Source organism: Symphodus melops (assembly GCF_947650265.1).
Source record: "Symphodus melops genome assembly, chromosome: 23".
Taxonomy (NCBI): Eukaryota; Metazoa; Chordata; class Actinopteri; order Labriformes; family Labridae; genus Symphodus; species Symphodus melops.
Window position 1 is genome coordinate 3,049,233 of NC_136713.1, and position 23,158 is coordinate 3,072,390.

General features: G+C 42.4%; 2 protein-coding genes and 1 long non-coding RNA gene across 7 annotated transcripts in view; 2 read left to right on the forward strand and 1 right to left on the reverse strand.

Moving 5' to 3' along the window:
* LOC306818859 (solute carrier family 28 member 3-like) overlaps positions 1 to 23,158 on the reverse strand; it is a 145,764-nt gene continuing 122,606 nt past the window's right edge. Inside the window, exons 2-5 of the mRNA XM_079336589.1 lie at positions 2,280 to 2,357; positions 2,117 to 2,197; positions 702 to 815; positions 1 to 355 (exon numbers count right to left, since the gene is read on the reverse strand). Coding sequence (XP_079192715.1) covers positions 236 to 355; positions 702 to 815; positions 2,117 to 2,197; positions 2,280 to 2,357 — 393 coding nt within the window. The 3' untranslated portion in view covers positions 1 to 235. The remainder of the gene's footprint in view (positions 356 to 701; positions 816 to 2,116; positions 2,198 to 2,279; positions 2,358 to 23,158) is intronic.
* Positions 13,125 to 13,756, forward strand: LOC306818866. Its single transcript, XR_013778373.1, has 2 exons — positions 13,125 to 13,272; positions 13,373 to 13,756. It is a non-coding gene; the product is annotated as an uncharacterized lncRNA (long non-coding RNA).
* LOC306818856 (BDNF/NT-3 growth factors receptor-like) overlaps positions 13,907 to 23,158 on the forward strand; it is a 151,517-nt gene continuing 142,265 nt past the window's right edge. For 4 of the 5 annotated variants that reach the window (XM_079336580.1, XM_079336582.1, XM_079336581.1 and 1 more), the window contains exons 1-5: positions 13,907 to 14,556; positions 16,718 to 16,792; positions 18,902 to 18,973; positions 19,323 to 19,391; positions 21,052 to 21,200. In XM_079336580.1, the coding sequence (XP_079192706.1) occupies positions 14,291 to 14,556; positions 16,718 to 16,792; positions 18,902 to 18,973; positions 19,323 to 19,391; positions 21,052 to 21,200 (631 nt within the window). In that variant the 5' untranslated portion in view covers positions 13,907 to 14,290. The remainder of the gene's footprint in view (positions 14,557 to 16,717; positions 16,793 to 18,901; positions 18,974 to 19,322; positions 19,392 to 21,051; positions 21,201 to 23,158) is intronic. The other variant, XM_079336583.1, reaches the window with a different exon arrangement.

Below are 23,158 nucleotides of genomic sequence, written 5' to 3' on the forward strand. Positions count from 1 at the left end.
TTGATGACATTCAAAAATGGTTGGTGTTGCAGTACTCGTCTCCCAGCTTGATGATAACAACCAAAAGTTATTTTCTTTGAAAGAGTGCAAAAGTTGACCAATAAAGCTGATTTTTTTTGTTCTTTGCCTTGTGTGAGATTTTTTAATCAGGTGTGTGTGGCAGCTTGGTCATCCTGCCCTTGTTTTTATAAAGAAAAGTTTGTATTTGGTGTGTCTTTGCATGAAATGTATTGTCCTACCCTCGTTCCATTTTGAAGTCATTACTGGTCGTTACACGGTGGGGCTCTGTTTCAGGCCACAAGGTCTTTGCAATGGCGAGGGAGGCTGGAGCCGTCAACAAGTGAGATGCCTCAACCTCAAACATAGGCACACAAACAACAAAACATCATCAAGATGTACTTCAAGGTCAGTGTCAAGGACAACCAAGAATCTGTTAGGTTGGATGTTGATACTAAATCATAAATCCAAAGTCTTCTAAAACTTAAAACAATAAATTATGAACAGCATTTTATCAAATTGACTTGTATTACGATCACAGTGACTTCGAAATCTTACAAAAGAATCAACCTTGATTTTATTACATACATGTATTGTAGATATCATACATATAAAGTGTGATCAGAAGTTGTAGGTTGTATATTACAATAAAAAAGGTGTATATTTTGGTGAATCTGTAATCACTTCTTTGTCCCCTGCCTCACCCCAAAAGAGATGTAGACTCCTAAGATGGTAGCGGCGATGCTGGAAAACCCTCCTGTCATCACGGCATGGATCTCTGAGAGAGTTAACCTACGGATCAGGAGTGGTGACTCTGTCTGAAACAACAGAGCAGGATGTGAGCTTGGCTGATTTGTGAGTGAATGAATGAAGTTACTGATTCATATCATTTCCTCAGTGATTCAAAATAAATAAATGTTGATGATTTCTGTTACAGTTGGGAATCCCAGGGTAATTTACAATATGATACCAGAAACACAGACCACAACTTTTGTGCTCATAGTCGACAAGCCTGATCAGGAAAAATGCTTCATGTAAACATTTTTTTTATTCTTCATGCTGATCCGGACAGAAATTGAATTCAGACGAGAGCAATAGTTTATGCCAAAGCGTTGTTCGGCTCAGTGTCCATTGTTTTGGGTTTTTGAAGTCACCTTGTGCGTGTTGGTTTTCTTAGAGAAGAGAGAGAAGAGACTCAGGTTCAAATTGAACAAACCAGAAGGTTTAATAAAGCAAGGAATTACAACGCAGATACCGAGGGTGTTGTCCCAGCTGGGGGTCGACCTCACTGACTTTCAGGTCAGCTCCCAAAACCAGAGAACAGACAACAAATGTGTGAAGTCACAGGATTGTATAATTACAGTAAGGTGCCTCCTCTAACATGTTTGTTTGCTGTGTCAGCAGAAGTTTTGGCAGAGGTGGGTGATGTTTGAGTGTTAGTTGTGGGAGTGTTAGTTGTGGGTGGCAGTAGCTCAGTCTGTAGGGACTTGGGTTGGGAACCGGAGGGTCGCCGGTTCAAGTCCCGGCACGGACCAAGTCCGGAAACTGGTCTGGTAACTGGAGAGGAGCCAGTCCATTTTTCCTGAGCACTGCCGAGGTGCCCCTGAGCAAGGCACCGAACCCCAAAACTGCTCTGGAGCGCTCGCTGTGGGCAGCCCCCTCACTCTGAGACCTCTCCATTAATGCATGTCACTGGAACCCTGTTTGTGCATGAGTGTGTATCTCGGCCTATGTGTGTGTTAGACAGAGTGTAAAAAAACGAATTTCCCCTCGTGGGATTAATAAAGTGTAAATTATTATAGTTTCTGTGTCTTTGAAATATAGTCACGTGATGTTCATGTGTTAGTTTCTGATGAACAAACTGTCCTTGAAGTGTTTGAGAACATTCCAGAGTGCTGCAGGTTTTTAGAGCATCAAAGGAGAGGTGCATTGGCCTCAGAAAATAGCTTTAACAGTACAGTCATGTGTTAAATGGTTATACACCATGCATTGGCTTGATTAAATCGTTTATTCCTGGTTTGGCTAAAACTATTCTCACTGCCTGTGTCTGTTCCTCTCTTCAAATTGTAATAAATAGTTCTACATCAAGTCTTTGAACTTCATTTACCCTGTGCCTTACCTTTGGAAGCAGGCAGGGCATGAAGCCGATGTGGTATAGGATGGAGATGACCGAGCTCATAAATACCAATATTGGCATCACCTGAAAGAGTCCAATTTAATGATCATAATAAGTATTCAGAGGTGTGTGTGTGTGTGTGTGTGTGTGTGTGTGTGTGTCATACCTTAAAGACCAAGAAATGGTCTGTATAACTGGCACCAAACACAAACTTAGACCCGACATCAGTGAACGACATAAAACCCTTGAAAAAGAATTCAAGGTAAATTTTTATCTTTTAAATATTTTAAACCTTTTATGTTAAAATGAGATTCAGGACAATTATTTGTGAATGTGCCATTGACTGTGTATAAATATAGACGAAGCCTCTCCACTTCACCCTGTTGTACAAAGTGAAGCCTGAACCTTACGAATAGCACATTGGCTCCCTCAGGTCATTCCAGTTCACAGCAGAACAGACTTTTGGGTCGGTTCAAAACAGAGACTCTATGACGGGACACGATGACGGTCTATGGAAAGTTTAAGAACTTTTGTGTTAGTGTTTGTGGCGGGGTTCTCTTATTAAACACCCCCATAAAAAAGTTTGGGGTACAGGTGAAGTCGCAGACTGTGATTGCTGGATTTATTTTTCACCGGCCTCCACAAGTGCACAATATTTCCAAAAAAGAAATGTGAAAAATCCCAAACAAAAAAAATAGAATTTTTTTTTTACAAGAAATATTTACAAAACAAAACTCCAACATGCGTATTGAGTGAGCAAACAAACGTTTCCTCCTCAAGCTGTTACCTCCTCTGTAACTTGACTTCACCCAACGCAGGATGAAGGAGGAGAAAAAGTTCCCCGTCTTCTGCACACAGTTTTTGTGTTGTCTGTTATCTTCTCACCTCTTTTTATTTACTGCCGTGTGGAAGCCAAAATGTTTCCACACCTCCGATTTAAAAGACGGTGGTGCGTCCTCAATTTGAAAATCTTTCTTTGCAGCTGCTGACGCTCACCGTATCACCTTGACACTTGTATTGATTTTAAACTGCCTTACGATTTATATTGAAGCCCCTCGGGTTAACGGATGCTGGGTACTCTGGTAGCCAAGGAGTTATCGGAAGTATTGACTGTGATGACGATTTTCTTTGTTCGGTTTCTGATCAATCATGATGCCTTAAAAAGATGAGGGAATGTTAGTTGTGTGACACTAATGTGGCATCAGAGGATCGATTTGAATATTGGGAATGTGGCTGCAAAAATCTGAAGTACTGAAGAAAGAAAATAAGAGTCTTTGTCCTCGATAAAATCCCACCATAAGAGGTACAAATGAAGAAATGAGTTTGACTGATACTTGGGCCAGTTGTTCACACACTCTTTAAATGTCGAGGCCTTGACCCATTCAGGGTCATGAGTTACACTTTAACGGATGCTCACAAAGATAGTTTAGCTGCTACTAAAACCAGGTGTATTATCAGGTGAATCAGGTCTCTGTGCTCTGCCACACACGCCTGGAAAGTCTCCATTTTCTGTTCCAGCAAGCTAAGCACACAGGAAGGGTGACGAAAAGGAGACATCAATGTAACATTAGGAAGGAAGGGTGAAGAAAAGGAGACATCCATGTAACATTAGGAAGGAAGGGTGAAGAAAAGGAGACATCAATGTAACATTAGAATTGAAGGGTGAAGAAAAGGAGACATCAATGTCACATTAGAATTGAAGGGTGAAGAAAAGGAGCAACCTGATGATAATGATGATGAGGATAATTATGGCGATTAGAGCCTGTAAATGGATAGACCCTTCTATCTCATTTATGTGTAACGGGTGTGTTTCTGTCCTGCTGAAGTTCTAAACTTCTCTGGATGCACATCCGTTACTGGTCGTGATATCTGCGTTGTGTTCTGTGGTGATGTTGATGGAAGATGGAGGACTCGGACCACAATTTGCTGGCGACTTCTCATTTAATAAGAACTGAGCTGGCTGCAGCATCTGCACAAATCAAAAAGACATTTCTGTGACATGCGGTTCTTTCTCACACAGGTCTCCAGTCTCCTTCCCTCAGCGAGCGCAGCGCGGACTGAGACTCATGTACATATAAATGCTTTAACAGCATTAATGTTTAAATAAAAATTAACAGTAAATAAAATGTACTTATTCAATTGAATTTCACAGCATCAAAACTACAACCAGCACAATAAACAGTGAACATGTAAAATACAAAAATACCCATACCTGCACAAATCAAAAAGACATTTCTGTGACATGCGGTTCTTTCTCACACAGGTCTCCAGTCTCCTGTTAACAGAACACATGGGAAACCCCGTAGCACTTAACAACACGTGTCCGCTAATAAACTTCTAAAAACTCAATGATAAAGTTTATATTCGGAACGCAACTTGTCCTGCATGCTCAGAAAGGCAACGAGTGGACAATAATTGCGACTACTGCATTTTATATTGTTGTAAAAAGAAACAGTGCTAAACCGTCAATAGAGCAAAGTAGCCTTACCTTCCCTCAGCGAGCGCAGCGCGGACTGAGAGAAGCACTACACGCGTCACTCGCAACACACACACACAGCGATCTCTTAAAGGGACAGTACAGGTATAACAGTATGGGTACAATGAACCTCAAAATACATAAAGAACATACAAAATGAAAATATCTTCAATATTTATAAGGATTTGGTGAAGTTTCAAATAAAAATAAATATATCATTTTAACCTGGTTACATTCACCCCTCCTGAAATTCACCAACATCCTTAAGCGACCAAAAAAAAAACAGAAAAAGCAACGTCTATACTGGCAAAACCTGGCACAAGTCACATGAAAGACCGAGTCTCCCTAAACAACTCAGAAGTTACCCCTCATACAAGGATCAGGAAGGACAGAGGTTGTACAAGTCTCTAAACTCCCCTAGTAAAATGCAACGCCTAATACGCCGCACAAAACTTGGCCCTCTTTTCAAACCCATAGACACTTGCCATACTGCAAAAAAAAAAAAATGTGTGCGGCCTACCAAGACCTCTCACAGAGAAGAAGAAGAAAAAAAAAAAAAATTAATATTTGTGTCATCACTTCTTAACCCTCAAGAGTAAAAGAGAATAGAGAACGATCAGCAAATGAACGTCTCGGACCCTTCAAAAATGGTTTCTGAACCATGGATTCTATCAGCCTATTTACTGACTTCACTAATCTGCCTGTACGTGTCCTGACCTCACCATCAGCCCCAGCGCTCGTGCTCGAATCAAGTTCAACTGAGGGGTCAGCATGTGGTTCAAGTGAATTAGATGGACAGTCAGTAATGGCAGTTGAAGGACTGGGCATTGGACTAGACTGGATCTGCACTTCTGAACCCACCAGCTCGGACACAGACGAAACCTCAGACTCCGTTTCATCTCCGGAACAAGAGAGAACTTGCGCGCCATCACCCTGAGTCACGACTCCAGACATCGAAGCAGTATCCTCATCTGAGAGGCAATCATCCAGGTCAGACTCCCTACTGTCCAACGATAAATCTGCCACACGGGCATCCCCACATTGGTCAATCCCAAGGAATGGCAGGAAGTTGACCTCAAGCAAGAGGTTTCTGTGTACAACTCTTGTGTGTCCCGCTGCATCTATTATTCTGTAAACATGTATTCCGGGATTCGCATCAACAACAGTGTACACACCATCCTCCCACCTGTCAGCTAATTTCTTCTTCCCGCGCTCTCCCTTGTTTGCAACCAAAACACGGTCACCAACAGACAGGTAGGTACCCTTGACCCGCCTGTTGTATTGCTGGGTTTGGTGCTGCTGCTCTGTGGAAGAATGTTTCTGGGCAATCTCCATTGCACCTTTCAAGCTGGACAGCAAAGACTTGGAATAAGAATCATAGTCAGCGACTGCAGGATCAGTCAAGACACGCTTGAACATGATGTCCACTGGCAGTCTAGGAACACGCCCAAACATGAGGAAAAAGGGTGCATAACCCGTTGTCTCGTGGATGGTTGCATTATAAGCAAATGTGAGAGTCTGAATCTGTTGTGGCCAATGCTGTTTCTCTTTGAGGGGGAGAGTACGAAGCATGCTACCCAAGGTGCGATTAAACCTCTCAGTGCCCCCATTGCCCATCGGGTGGTATGCTGTCGTGTGAGATTTCTTAACACCGGCCAACCGGAGAAGCTCCGCAATCAAGTTGCTTTCAAAATTGGCGCCCTGGTCCGAATGAATCCTTTCTGGAAAACCGTAGACACAGAACACATTATCCCAGAGTTTTTTAGCAACTTGCTTCGCTGTCTGATTAGCGCAAGGGAATGCATGGGCGAGTTTGGTGAAATGGTCGGTGACCACTAGGACATCCACAGATCTTTGTTTGCTGTCCTCCGCTGACCAGAAATCCATGCACACTAACTCCATTGGCGCCGAGCTCCTGATGCTCTCCAAAGGTGCGCGAGCAGAAGGTTCAGGTGACTTCCCAACCACACATCTCTGACAGCATTTGACATATGAACGCACATCTTGCTCCATGCCTGGCCAATAAAAGCGCTGCCTAGCAAGAGACAGAGTACGGTCCTGACCCTGATGACCCGCCAGGTCATGGACACCAGACAACGCCTGATCTTTAAGAAGCTGAGGCAACACATATTGAAACCTCTTCTGCTTGGTGACAGGGTCTCTTGTTACTCTATACAAGACATCGTCATGAACCTCCAGCTTGTCCCATTGCTTTAGCAACCTGAGGGCCTTCAAGTCAGCACCATGCCTCTCCCGCCTAGATGGTCTTTTCTTAGATGTAACAAAAGGAAACACTTTGGAGATGCAGGGGTCATGCTGCTGATTTAACTGCAGCTCCTGGGTAGAAAGCATGGGTAACACATCCTGACCGCTCGACAAATGTTGGACGAGCTGAACCAAAGGCAATGCCCTGTATTCCGCCGCATCAGTCCAGTCAGTATGAGCCTGACAGAGAGCTCTAATCTCAGCTGCATTACACACCCTCCTGAGAACGGGAGTACCCGCCGAACCTCGGACTTGATACTGACAACTGACTCTGAAAACGTCCTGCACAGAATCCACTGCCATGTCATCAGCTTCCCGAACCAAAGTGGCATAAGGTTCCTTCAACAGCCTCTGGCCAACAGTCTTTGTAAAGGGGTCACGACTCAAGGCATCCGCAACCACATTACTTCTCCCAGGTAAGTGCTTGAGGTCGAAAGAGTAGGAGGCAAGTTTAGACACCCAACGGATCTCACATGCGTCAAGTTTTGGCTTCGTTAAAAGGTAAGTGAGCGGATTATTATCCGTCCAGATGGTGAAACTGCGACCCTTCAGCCAATGGCTGAACTTTTCACATACACTCCACTTTAAAGCCATGAACTCCAACCGATGAGCCGGGTACTTCCGCTGAGAAGCACTAAGAGTTTTGCTTGCAAAAGCTACTGGTCGGGCCTTGGATTCACCTCGAGGAACTTGCGAAAGCACTGCACCCAGACCATCTAGCGACGCGTCTACTGACAGGATGAATGGTTCGTCAAAATCCGGGTGAGCAAGGACAACACATTCCAACAACATTTGCTTCAACTTTCCAAATGCATCACCACACTCCACTGTCCAATCTGCAGCGGTAAGCTTGCGAAAGGTGCCTTGTAACCTTGCATTTTTGGCAGCCTTGCCCCTTCTCTTCTGACCAGCCGTAAGTGCAAACAAAGGCTTAGCAAGGGAGGAACAGTTGGGAATGAAATGTTGATAATAAAACACCATGCCAAGGAAAGATTTGATCCTCCGCACAGAAGGCGTGCACCCATCAGTCTCCATGAGGTCTGACACTGACATGTTATTAATGGCCTCCACCTTCGCAGGATCGACACACACACCTCCACCATTAATGACATGACCAAGAAAGTTGACTTGCTTCTTTAGCAGATGGCATTTCTTAGGAGCGAGTTTCAAGTTGTTCTCTCGGAGCCTCCGAAATACTGTCTCCAGTCTTGAAAGGGCCTCTTCCTCTGATGGTGCAAACACAAGAAGATCATCAAGATAACAGAGAAGCTTCGAAAAGTTCATGTCCCCAAAGATGCCAGTCATCATCCTCATAAAGGAAGCCGGACTATTACACAGTCCCTGTGGCATGCGGTTGTACTCATGCAGCCCAAGGGGGGTGGTGAAAGCTGTGTATTTCTTGTCATCTTCATGCATCGGGATGTTGAAGAAGCCAGAGGTCAGGTCCATTGTGCTGAAGAGACAGTTTCCTCCAAGAGCAGCCAAACAGTCAGACTGGTGAGGTAAAGGGTGTGCGTCCTTCAAAGTCCGGGCATTAAGCCACCTGAAGTCATTGCAGAGTCGCAACCCACCATCTTTCTTCCACACCATCACAAGAGGTGAAGCGTACTCACTGGTAGACTTCCTGATGATCCCTTTTTCCTCCATATCAGTCAGAACCTGCCTCAGCTTCTGATAGTGAGCTGGTGGGACCCGCCTGTATGGTAAGCGAAAAGGTCGGTCATCAGTGAGACGGATGCGATGTGCGTATCCCTTGACTTCGCCACAGTCCAGTGAATGCTTAGAGAAAATATCATGATATTCTGTCAGCAGCTGAGTTAGACGAGACCCGCAATCGACACTAACCTGACGGAAATCAATGTCGATGTCACCGAGGCCCAAATCCTCCAGCGTGTTGGCTGACTGAGCAGTGGGACAAGAACCACCGAAGGAGTCAGGTTGCATCGACTCCGTGTCAAACTCCTGGTTTGCTGAGTCACACTGTCGTTTCTCCGACACTTTGTGTAAACCTTGAAAGACATCTACGTCCTCAATCGCCAAACACGGAAATACATCAGCCATTTTGCTGTTTCTCTTAAGCGTGACAGCTTTGTCAGATGGGTTAACAACAGTCATCGGCACCCATCTATCACCCCAGAGTGGTGTAACAAGGCGACCCACCAAAATCCCCCGTGGCATAGCCCTGGAGCTAGTTGGTTCAACGATAACCGTACTGCCAGGTGACATAGGAGCATTAGCAGGCAATCTGCCCCACACCAAATGTTCATGTTTAGGCAAGAGGGTTACTGCTTGAGTGAGCTTGACAGTCCCTATTCTATCAGGAACTTCACTTCCTTTCCAACGTGCAACGTTGGTAAACATCGACAAGAAATGCTCAATATCAGAGTTAGACTGATGTCCATATCCAGAGGCAATGTCCCAGTAACTGCTGTCATTCTTCAGAGCGTGAATCAAATACTTGATGACATTTGAGCCCAAAATGAGGTCATCATGCTGACCAGGAACAACTAAAGTCGGTACAATGCAACTAACCCCATAGAGCTCCATCTCTAAGTCATAAAAACCCTCCGGTCGAGTCTGCAAACCACCACAACCAATCAAAACAATGTTTTCTTTAGGTTGCTGCTTCTTAGGTAAAACATTGGCCGAACAGAGTTTGTCCACTGCACTTTGGCTAATGCTACAAGCCATAGAACCAGAATCTATCATACCTTGAACCTGAACACTACGGTTAATCATCACTGAAGCATAGAAAAGCTCACTGAAAGCTTCAATTCTCTGAGTGGCCTGAATGACTATTCTCGACCCCTTAGGTGCTTTGGCACAGCTCTCCTCATACAAATCAGTGAGGTCACAAGTTTCAGAGAGGGATTCATTCACACAACCCACACCGCCCCTCCCCAGATGTGGGATGTCTAGTTTAACTGCTGATTCTGGCTGGAAGCACTGTCAGCAGTCTGGGGATAGCTCTTGCTATATCGCTGAGTACAATCCTTCTTCCAGTGGCCAGGAGACAGGCACTTAAGACACCTGTTCTCCCGTCTGCAGTGAGACAACGTGGAATGAACGGAAGCCCCACAAACCCTACACGCTCTCTGAGAAGGCTGAGACGCTGTAGTTTGGTCGCTAAGATGAACTGGCACCTGCGTGTGCTGTGTGACTAGCCGATCTAATAAGCTAACTAAACTCTTCATGCAGTCGTTGTCAATGTTAGTAACAGTAGTGGAAGCTGGAGGTGGTACAGTTGACTTACTGTAGTCACAGGCAGGTGCATCACCAAGCATAGGCACATGACACTGAGAATGAACTTCACGCACTGTTGAGCCGGGTTTAACTGGTTGTAAAGCTGCAGACCGAGTCTTCTTCTCCTGCATGTGCTCATCAAGTCTCTCTTGAATTTCACAGGCTGACCATTTCTCTGCAGACTTGAACTTGAAAACACTGGCGAGTGCCTGATCAGGACAGTGTTTGATGAACATCATGCTGACTTCATAGCTCGGATCATCAATGCTACGGCCCTGTCTCTTCAAGCATTCATCCGCCACATCCACCGTTTTGTTCAACCTGATCCAATACTCCATTGCATCCTCGCCTGACATGGGCAAAGTGTTGTAGAAATCCGCTAATGGCATGCTTGAGTACGTTAGTTCACTGAAATGTTGCTTTAAGATGTCAAAAATCACGTGGGGATTAGCAGCATGGTCAATGGATGTGTTGTTACGTAGCTTTATCCTCACCACATCTCCCGCCTTACCCATCAGCTTCGCAAGGATTTCTTGTGAATGTTCATGAACTGGAATCGCTCGTTTCTTCAAATACAAAGACATAAGGTTTAGCCACTCATGGACTGTGAACCTGTCAGAACCATCACCTCTAAATATGGGCGGCTCCTTTGCATCTGACTGTAAAACCACTTTAACATCTGGTAATGTTGTCTCTGATCGCTGTACAGAATCACTAATGTTCTGAGTGCTTCTATCTGCTTGCAGCTGAGCACTAATAGACTTGCCTAACTCCTCAGCTAATTGTGTAATGAGCGAGCCCAAGTCAGGGCCCTTTTCGACTTGAGAAGATCTGGTCTGACTCACATGACGCGTGGACGTAAGATGAGGAGTACTTAACACTGTGTCTCCAGGACCCGGTGTTCTGGCCACTAAGGGATGACTGATAAACCCCCTACCCACACCAAACTGGTAACCAGGAGAAACACTATCACTATCCTCACCCTCCCTGTCAAGGAAAAATGTCTCACCCTCAGCCATAGCCCAGCCACACACCTTACACAGAGGATATGAATGGAAAGAAGAAAAAAAAAGAAAAAAAATATATATATAGCAGATCAAAGTTGCTATACAAAGAGCAAAAATCAAATCACATGAGCGCCTTAGACACAAGTCACACTCATCAAATTACCTGAACTGCAACTAACTTAGTATCTCGAGTCACAAAATAAAATCAAAAAAAAAACAAAAAAATCCTTGCTGTGCCTATATCTAATAACAATCAATACAAAAAAAAAAAAATGCACTAAACCAGTAGGTGCAGTCCAGCAAAATACCTGAATACCCAAAAAAACAAGTGATGGCAGCCTCCCTCGGCGAACGAGCAGGCGTCGTTCCTCAGACCAATCCTTGAAAGGTCACGGCACCATTGTAACGGGTGTGTTTCTGTCCTGCTGAAGTTCTAAACTTCTCTGGATGCACATCCGTTACTGGTCGTGATATCTGCGTTGTGTTCTGTGGTGATGTTGATGGAAGATGGAGGACTCGGACCACAATTTGCTGGCGACTTCTCATTTAATAAGAACTGAGCTGGCTGCAGCATCTGCACAAATCAAAAAGACATTTCTGTGACATGCGGTTCTTTCTCACACAGGTCTCCAGTCTCCTTCCCTCAGCGAGCGCAGCGCGGACTGAGACTCATGTACATATAAATGCTTTAACAGCATTAATGTTTAAATAAAAATTAACAGTAAATAAAATGTACTTATTCAATTGAATTTCACAGCATCAAAACTACAACCAGCACAATAAACAGTGAACATGTAAAATACAAAAATACCCATACCTGCACAAATCAAAAAGACATTTCTGTGACATGCGGTTCTTTCTCACACAGGTCTCCAGTCTCCTGTTAACAGAACACATGGGAAACCCCGTAGCACTTAACAACACGTGTCCGCTAATAAACTTCTAAAAACTCAATGATAAAGTTTATATTCGGAACGCAACTTGTCCTGCATGCTCAGAAAGGCAACGAGTGGACAATAATTGCGACTACTGCATTTTATATTGTTGTAAAAAGAAACAGTGCTAACCCGTGAATAGAGCAAAGTAGCCTTACCTTCCCTCAGCGAGCGCAGCGCGGACTGAGAGAAGCACTACACGCGTCACTCGCAACACACACACACAGCGATCTCTTAAAGGGACAGTACAGGTATAACAGTATGGGTACAATGAACCTCAAAATACATAAAGAACATACAAAATGAAAATATCTTCAATATTTATAAGGATTTGGGGAAGTTTCAAATAAAAATAAATATATCATTTTAACCTGGTTACATATGGACATAGTGTGAAGCCAGCAAGCAGATAAATGAAATAACCTCTCTAACACAAGAGTCAGCTCCACCTCTCCTCTAGGACGCTCACACCTCGTTCACTTACTCAACAGGCCTGAGTAACATGTCACAGAGCGTGCTGGCCTTTCACCCCACCGACTGCACAATTTACAAGAAATCACGCAGCTGTGTCGAGGTACCCTTGAGCAAGAGACCCCTTTGCTCTGTACCTGACCCGTTCTGCAAGCAGAGCAAAGTGACATTTCCCTAAAGGCAAGGGGTCAGAGAGGAATCACTCTGTATGTGACCTGCTCTGATATCCTCATCGTAGTTGTGATCCAGCATAAAGTGTTACGGCATTTTATTTTTTAGTTTTTATCGTTTGCAGTGTTTTTGTGTTTTTATTGTTTGCAGTGCATTTTTACTTTTCATTTATATCATAAGAACGGCCATAGTCACATGCTGCACGACTTAATTGATCACATGACTTTGCCCCAATCCCGGAGACCTTCAAATCAGCGCACCTGTGTTGGTGAGGAGGAATGCACATAAAAAAGGACGGAAGCAACAAACAGAGCGGAGAAGGGGGGACGAGGACGGAAAGACCGGGGACGGGAGAAGAGAAACGGGACGGGGACGGGGACGGGGACGGGGACGGGGACGGGGACGGGGACGGGGACGGGGACGGGGACAGGAACGGAACCGGAAGAGCAGGAAGAGAGCAGGAAGACCGCGTACCACCGCTCAAGCAGTAAATGCGAAGGACGGCACACGCATCGGGGACCACGCACGCTGAGACCGCAAGTGCTGCAAGGCGATACACACGCAGGGGCAGAGGAGGACTCTGCCTTCCGTGTAAGTACCCTTTGGGACCGTATAGTAGCACTTGTCGGAGAGAAGTGAGACAGGAAGCCGCTGTGTTAGGACGTTGACTGCCGCTTGTTGTTCCGCGCAGGTGTCTCAGCGTGCAGAGGACAGGAGCCAGCCGGGAGAGATCGAGACTGAGTGGAGGAGTGTTGTGAAGCCTGACACACGCAGGGGCAGAGGAAACTCTGCCTCGAGTGTAAGTATTGTAGCGACACTCCACCCTGTAGCCTAAGGCCCTAATAGTCTCGTATCCCCGTGCTGGCGTATATGCTTTGCATTGCAGGTGACCCGGTGTGTGTGACCAGAAGAAGAGTTACTGCCTGGAGGAGGAAGGGGACGGTGCCATTTTTTTAAAAGCATTTTTAGCCCATGTGTTTTTATGGACTTTTAGCATTTTTATTTGTGGGTATTTTGTTGTTATCCTGGTTTTTTTTTTTTTATATCCTTTTTTAATAAATTTCAATAAAGCCGTGCTATCTTTTGGTTCCTCCTTGTCAACAGTGTGCTCTCACCCGGTCATCCCACTCTACTTATCAATAATTCTCTGGTCAAATTTCATTACACCTCTCATAGTTCTCAATAGCCCCTCCCCATTACATAGTGCCTGGCTCCTTATCCTGTCTGTCATTCATTCTGGAGCTGTGTCTTCAACCCAGCCCACACCACCATCACTACCACCAACCTCTCATCTCATCCACACACTCAGAGAGAGGGAGAGAGAGAGAGAGAGAGAACACACCTGACAGTGTCTCAGTGTTGACTGACTGACTGACTGAGTGACTGACTGGAGATTCTGGAGGAAACACACGGGGAAGTATTCACATCGTCTCTGGTTTTTCACCGTCTTGTCAGTCAGTGTGGTCACAGCTGACTGACCGCCTCACCCTCGGATCTTGACTTGATTCTCTCCCTTCCTTGACTGGCTGGACCGAGGCTGATCCCAGCCACCCTGTACCGTGGTCGCGGGGCTGTTCAGCGAGCCATATAGCTGAAGTTGGCACCCGAGATGAGCGCCTGGAGACCCGGGAGCGGTGCTCTCTTCTCGTCGGGGAGAGGGTCATGGTCGTGGTGGTGGTGCTGCTGGTGGTCGTGGTGGTGGCTGATGATGATCGGGGTGGCTGTGGGCTCGGGGGTTCCCTGGACGTCCTCGGAGGCATGCTCGTCGTCCTGCTCCTGCAGCAGCACCAGGATCTCCTGCGTGGACCCTGTGCGGGGAATCAATTCTTTCCCGGTCCTTCAGCCCGAGGCGGAGATGGAGAACATCACCGACATGTGAGTGTCATAAAAGAGGGAATCATTGGTTCTCCTTTCATCAAATTAGTTTCTGTCATTGCTTTCATTTATTTCCAAACAATTTTCAAATAAAGGAATGTCATCCTTTCCCTCTGCTCAACACCCTAAAAAATAATACTGCACAGTACTTAATTTAAATGAAACATTTTTACACACAAATATTGAGTAAATTTCAAAGCTTTGAAATCAAGTGAAAGAAACCATGAATAGATTTACTCTATTTTCAATCGAGTACGCCTGAATTAAGCAAAATGACAAAAACTGTTTTGTAAATTTAACTGAAATACTCTATAAAGCCTTCAGAAAATATGAGCAGAAAGAACTTAAAAAAATGAGTAGAGATAAGTAAAACCATAAGGAGGATATAACTAAATACTTCCCTTTTATTTGCTTAAATAAACAAATTGTATTCATTAAAAATTTGTCTTGTGCTAAAACAATTGTGTCTTTTACTTAAAATATTACATTCTATAAGAGCATAATACTTCAAGATGTCAAACTTAAGCAAGATGAAGCAGCAGTCTGGTGAAAGACACTGACTGGCTGTTTGGCTAATGACTGATGACCGTCAGACCTTTTCATTACAAACGACCTTGCAAAGAAAAAGAAAAGAAAAACAGGGAGCTACAGCAGGTTCTAGTGTCCCCGTCTGTGGTGACTGATTGAACATCCTGATTATTTGGACATGTGACTGAAACACAGAGTCTAAAAGTGTACAGTGTAAACTCCTTAAACCGAATAACAAGCAGTTCAATTATCTTTTTTTGTTTTACATAAACGAGTAAGTATTTTCTTTTAAGTATAAAAGAAAACTTGCAAACAAATAGCTTGTTACTTAACATTGATCTACGTATTCTAATGTGCAGAATACACCTACACTTATATATACTTACATTTCTAGCATTTATTTGATTCACATTATCTGTCAATTCTCTTCACTTTTGTAGATAGATTCCTGCACTATCTGCTTATTGCACTTCTGGTGAGATGGCACACCTCTTTTTGTTTCTCCTACGCTTGAATATGTGTAATGACAATAAAGTAGAATCTCATCTGAGTGAACGCAAACTTCAATCATATTTATATTGTTCATATTTGTGGGAGCTGCCTCCTTAAGATACAACAACAGAGAGGAAAGTACAGAAAGTATAGGTAATGCAGTGTGAAGGAACATGTAACAACCTTAGAAACTATCCAAACATACAAGTAGTAATTGTGTATTCAAATAGACACATGGAGGTTACTTCAAGCACTACTCCTCTCTAGTAGTTAACACAAGGATGCAGAGAAGCGTTCATTATTGCTGCTGAAAAAAACAGAGATGGTCTCAGCGTTAGGCGATGATGTCAACATTCACCCAAAGTGAAAAGCATCATTTTTTTTATTTTTCAGTCAACTTGGCTTTATTTGACGGGAAGGGCAGAGATCAGACAGAAAATGAAGGCAGGGATGTGTGATTACGTGTATATGATATTTGTTGTATGGCGCCTTTCAAGGCCACCTGCTATGAGGTATTTGAAGGTTAAGCAGTTGTCTTTAATCTTTGCTGAAAATCCTCATCATCAACCAAAAAGTCTTCTTTTTGATTTAAATTCAGAAGTGGAAAATGAAAACTGAAGCTAACCACTTACTGTGAAGAACCCATTTTGGAAATCACTGATTCTAATGAGAAAGGATTTATTCAGCCGGGGTCTCTGCGTGCCTGCCACATTCAAGCATCATCTAATGACCTTGTGACATGTGCAGCAGCAAGGCTGACAAAGAGCTCGGCTGTGACAGTCACAGCTTGTTCCGTCTGAAGGTGAGCCGCTCTCGGACATCTGATCTCAAAGATCTGTTAAGTACACATTGTTTTGCAGAAACCTGTTCACACAGTAACACTCATTCACTGGAGGGAGTTGCCCACAATCATCTCCTCTCTCTTGCTCTAGTGCAGCAGAGAGAAAGAGGAGAGGGAGAGAGAGTCTCCTTCTTTATATCTAACAAACTCTTCCAGGTTCATTGATCAGCTGCAGGCCTCCAACAGTTTGAATGATCTGGCTTTGTTATGTTGCTTTGTCTTGTTCGAATGCTTCTGTGTACGCTTCCTCCTCCCTGTTAACAAATGAGCCTCCTGACACACTCTTGTATCTCCTGACAGCTACATCGCTAACCAGAGCGCTTTCTCCTCCATCAACGACAAAGACCTGCACGACTACAACAATCTCAGGAACCTGTGAGTCTTTCACGGCTAATACATGACATGTCTTCTGCAGACAAACATGCATTCATTTGTCTCTTATCGGGATGGTACCAAATATGAATACTACAACACGTCATCGTCCTGATTGGTGTAATCCCATTATTGACACGCTGGTGCCAAGTGCAGATGTTTGATTTCCTGCTTATTGACTCACCATGTCACTTCTTTATTACGCCTCAAGGTCGCACTAATAACAAGAATGAGAGTAACGTAAGCCGAAGTTGAAAGTTTCAAGGCTGATAAAAGAAGAATACTTGTTTACATGGAAAGTCTTCAGCTCTTCACATGCTGTGATGCATCAATTGAAGATGGTCTTTACAAATTATTGATATTTGCAGAATCTAGTATTCTGGTCTTCTTGTTATTGTGGGCATATAGATGTGTGTGTGTGTGTGTGTGTGTTGCTTTCAAACTGCTTGTGATAATGGCGATGTTGCAGGGTGAGTTACTGCGGATTAGAAAACACAGATAGATGTGAACGCATGGAGAGAGAGAGAGAGAGAGAGAGAGAGAGAGAGAGAGAGAGAGAGAGAGAGAGAGAGAGAGAGAGAGAGAGAGAGAGAGAGAGAGAGAGAGAGAGAGAGAGAGAGAGAGAGAGAGAGAGAGAGAGAGAGAGAGAGAGAGAGAGAGAGAGAGAGAGAGAGAGAGAGAGAGAGAGAGAGAGAGAGAGAGAGAGAGAGAGAGAGAGAGAGAGAGAGAGAGAGAGAGAGAGAGAGAGAGAGAGAGAGAGAGAGAGAGAGAGATGAGAGAGAGAGAGAGAGAGATAGAGTAGATAGATAGATAGATAGATAGATAGATAGATAGATAGATAGATAGATAGATAGATAGATAGATAGATAGATAGATAGATAGATAGATAGATAGATAGATAGATTCTATTTAACAGGAAAAGGTCCAGATGTCACTATTTGACATCTTTTTACAGTCATTATGTTACAGTCTCTTTTTTTATAGTAAACTACAAATCTTTCATATCAGATCAGATGCATTATTATTGTAATTCATAAAAGATAAATATGTGATGTCACACCTCAGCTGATGAGGCTCACACACAGACTGTGGGGATAATAAAGGGCACTTTGAACTAATCATCTGACTTGGAGGTTTCTGTTTAAAAAACAGTCATCTGTTTCATTTTAACCAGCATTTAGAAAACTAGCAGCATCTTGTTAGCAAAGGACAACACATGAAATATCAATACATATTTGTCAAGATCAACCGAAATCACAAATATACTGTATATCAGGTAGAGCATTTACAGTCAGATCTGTCAGCATCCAAGTCATTTAAAGTCACCTGAAAAACAGCCAAAGGGAGCAGCTCTTTAAGATCTGTGATGTTTCTGCACATTCATATCCACACAGCACTTATACAGAAGTACTGTTGTAGTGAAACAATGAACAAAAGCAGAAATAGATCCATAAATACACAAACAGATTCACACGTCTACAAAGATCAACAAGTGTGCACGTGTTTGAAGGATCTGTGTAGATGTGTATGGATCTATTTACACCATGGCAAAGTAGAACCACAGCTGTGTTCAGACTTTTAGATGAGGTGAGTTCCCTGAGAACTGCACACCATGGGGAGTTTCTTGTCTTTCCATGAAGCAGGAGCTAAACAGGTTTGCCTCTGCCAGGTGAAACCGTTAATAAAGAGGAAGGGTTCCAATAGTTCCTAGAACTATGAAAAAGTTCCTACGGTGTGAAAACACCTCACGCTACAACAGCAGCTCTGTCGACTTACACTGACAAGATGTTGCTAATGTGTTTGTAGTTCCAGGATTCATTATTAAGGACAATAAGTAAATCCCAGAGGTCTTCCTGGAGTTCAGGCTCCTGCTGCTTCAACTATTTGGTTCTTCTTGTTCAAAACAGCATCTGTAGAGTATTTACAAGTGCTAACTAATTCATCAGTAATACGGGATAAAAGCTGTGGACTCTTTTAATATCAAAAGGAACGTCATTGAAATAAACAGGAATCTGGTTTCTCGAACGTTACAGATCTTGAACCTGATTTTTTTGCAGGTGATTTTGATTCCTGAAAACTGTTTGTAATAACTTGATTTTGTTTGTGTGACAGAACGGTAACCAACAGCAGACTGACATACGTATCCAAGCTGGCCTTTCAAAACAACGTCAAGCTGCAGTACCTGTAAGTCTAAACTCAGGGAACAGATTGATGCTTGCTGCTGATGAAACAGCCTCAGTAAGTGTGAGTCTGTTTTCTATGATTTATTGTTGGAGTTAAATGAAGAAAGAAGATCAACAACAGCTGAGAGTCTGATGGGAAACGAAGTTCAGTTCAGGTTCAGCCTGAACACTGCTTATAATTGATCTTTCAATCTTGATACTTATTATACTAATCAGATGTAATTGTCACAGTGCTTGTAGAGGGGAAACTTTGAATGTAAAAACAATGCATGTAGAAATGTGCTGCCTTATTATTCCTCGTTGTGTTGATATAACACTCTCCCTCGCTGATGTTTGGTTTTACTTTCCAGGAATCTAAAGGATAACAACCTGTCATCGCTGTCCTGGAGGATATTCAGACACCTCAACATCTCTGATCTGTGAGTTCCCCGTCAGTCTGTCCCTGTCTCTCTCTCTCTCTCTCTCTGAGTCACAGTATGTAGAGTATATATCACCTTTCATATCAACTGTCAGTGTTTGATTTACTGCTGCCTTGGGGAAAGAATGATTTTTGTAATCATTGAAGGAAGGGAGAGACAGGGAGGCCTGATTGATTCATAAAAGTCGTACAGAGTGCAGACATTGTTCAAAGTGTTTGTTTCTTCTTCAGAGCACACAAGTTATTCACTTCTGTCAGGACCTAAATACTTATACTAAATACTTATTATTATTAAATAGAACAATAATAATAACTAAATACTTATTATTATTAAATAGAACAATAATAATAACTAAATACTTATTATTATTAAATAGAACAATAATAATAACTAAATACTTATTATCATTAAACAGAACAATAATAATAACTAAATACTTATTATTATTAAATAGAACAATAATAATAACTAAATGCTTATTATTATTAAATAGAACAATAATAATAATAATAACTAAATACTTATTATTATTAAATAGAACAATAATAATAACTAAATACTTATTATTATTAAATAGAACAATAATAAGAATAAGAATAATAACTAAATACTTATTATTATTAAATAGAACAATAATAATAACTAAATACTTATTATTATTAAATAGAACAATAATAATAACTAAATACTTATTATTATTAAACAGAACAATAATAATAACTAAATACTTATTATTATTAAATAGAACAATAATAATAACTAAATACTTATTATTATTAAATAGAACAATAATAATAATAATAATAACTAAATACTTATCATCATTAAATAGAACAATAATAATAATAATAATAATAACTAAATACTTATTATTATTAAATAGAACAATATTAATAATAATAAAAACTAAATACTTGTTATTATTAAATAGAACAATAATAATAATAACTAAATACTTATTATTATTAAATAGAAGAATAATAATAACTAAATAATTATTATTATTAAATAGAACAATAATAATAATAATAACTAAATACTTATTATTATTAAATAGAACAATAATAATAATAATGACTAAATACTTATTATTATTAAATAGAACAATAATAATAATAACTAAATACTTATTATTATAAATAGAACAATAATAATAACTAAATACTTATTATTATTAAATAGAACAATAATAATAATAATAATAACTAAATACTTATTATTATTAAATAGAATCTAAATCTTAAAACGTGTATCTGAAGAGAATTACCAACCCTGCCTTTAATTTAACTCAACCATTAGGACTAAGTAGTTTACATCGTTATAGGAATTTTCAGATTTATGTCCAAGCGTTCATTTTATAAAAAAGTTGACTTTTAATTTGATATTTTATGCTAATGCCATTATTGACATATGAGGCTCCTGCAGTGCTGTGAGCGACAGATTAGCAGAGTCGAGGAGAACAGCTCATGACACGTTCCAAACACTCTTCCCAAAAACTGTGAGTGTCTCCTTCAAACAGAAGGACTGTATTGACCCCATAGATCGTGTGCGTGTGCGTGTGTGTGTGTGTGTGTGTGTGTGTGTGTGTGTGTGTGTGTGTGTGTGTGTGTGTGTGTGTGTGTGTGTGTGTGTGTGTGTGTGTGTGTGTGTGTGTGTGTAGGATCCTGTCAGGGAACCCTCTGCACTGTTCCTGTGAGAACATGTGGATCAAGCTGTGGTTAGGAGAGGAAGCAGACATTCAGGAGCTGCGCTGCATCGAGGATGGAGGAGGCCGCAAGCTGCTGTCCAGACTGACTTTACCTAACTGTGGTAAGAACACGCTCACACACACACACACACACACACACACACACACACACACACACACACAGTGTGGAGGACTCAGACACGTGTGATGGACGGGCCTGGAAAAGACATTGTTACTCAAGCTGTAACAAAGTGAAAAGTGCTGAAGGGCCTGCAGGAAAAGGGTCATCCTGCTGACTTCCTCTACCTATTTCTTCTTCTAAATATCTGTGACGATTGTGTGTGTGTGTGCTCTCGTGTGTTTTGCACGTGTCTCACACATCTGTTTTTTATGTAAGTCCTTTGCTAGCTTAAATCTAGGATACAGGCTTTATGAGTTATTATGTTATCATATGTTGTTGTTACAATTGCAAACATTGTAAGCGTGTTCCCAGGGGAGTGAGATTTTTAGATAGATAGATAGATAGATAGATAGATAGATAGATAGATAGATAGATAGATAGATAGATAGATAGATAGATAGATACTTTATTGATCCCGAGGGAAATTCAAGGCATCTAGTAGCATTATACAGACAGGCAGGACACAAGACATTAGTTACAATACACACCCGCTGTCCCCCCCGTATACAAAATCCCTCAAACAAGATATAGCAGCCCCTATGTGACTAAGAATAAACATAATTATATGTTAAACCTGTGCAGATTTCAGTCAGTTTCAGTCAGTTTCAAATCCATGCAAATAAAATAGAAGGAGAGCTTTGTATGCATTAACCAAAGCCACTGCAGTAATCACATCTGATATAAGAGCTGCTGGTATGTGAACCTTCACCGCCTACAGCAGAGAAGCAGCACACACTGTATTTCATGCTTAGCTCTGTATATTGTAATTTCCCCAGACACTGAGCAGAGGAAAAAAAGCTACCATTTCTTTCACATGAGCAGGCAAACAAATGAGCAAATAAACGCAAGGATGCACACTCAGATCTTTGCTTGCGTCAATGGTGGCGTTTGTGGAGCGCTTGCTGCGGGAGGGTTTAGAGCTCCCGGAAACATTTGAACTACGCGCGGAAAGAGCGCACCGCGCCCTGATGCCGAAGCCGCCTGGGGACTCCCCGCCGAGGTCTATCGTGGTCGAACTGTCAAGCTACAGGATGAAAGAAGAGCTGCTGAGAACGGCCTGGCAAAAGAGAGGATTTGAACACCTTGGAAAACGAGTCAATGTGGATCACGACTATGCGCCTGATGTCTTAAAAAAGCGCAGGGAATATGCTGAAGCGAAAGCGGTCCTGAAGGCGAAGACAATCCGCATTCAGACGCCGTTCCCCGCCAGATTCAGAGTTTTCTACCAGGAGGCGACGCAGGATATGGAGAGGAGGGGTCTCCCGGTGTCGGTCATTAAACACCCGGACTCACTTTTGGAGAGGATCCAGCAGTTCACATGGCACACCGTTAAGAGGCCGAGGAACCGGGACAGAGGTGACAGGGCTTCGGCATTTAAGGAAAAGTTACAGGCTTTCAGACGCCAGGACTCGGGGTGACTGTAAGTGATCTGTAAACTGTTGGGTGCCAGCGAATTTTGATTTTAACGAGTGAGTCCGGTGTGACTTTATTTTGATGTATTTCTTTTTTTCTCCTCCGGGAACTCCCAGCAGAGGGCTGACTTAGTCTGCTAACATGTGCTGATTCTCAAAGGTGTGCGGTATGGGCTATCTAACTAAGAGTATAATGTAAACGTCGGGGAAAGATGTTTCTCTGTTTGCTGCCGGGACAGAGACAATACAATGCATGAAGGCCCTCTCCCACCTGACAGGTGGAGAGGCTTTACCTCAGAGCCCTTCATCCATCAGGGCTTCATCAGGGTCGATATTAAGACCCCACAGTTGGAAGTCTTATTTTCTGTCTTTACTGTTCTTATGGTGTTCTGTGGGTTGTATGAGTTTTTGTTGTTAGCTGCAGTTATTGGCAGCCTGTGTGGGGTAACCTGTGTTTTATTTTGCTACTTATGGACACTTGTGGTGA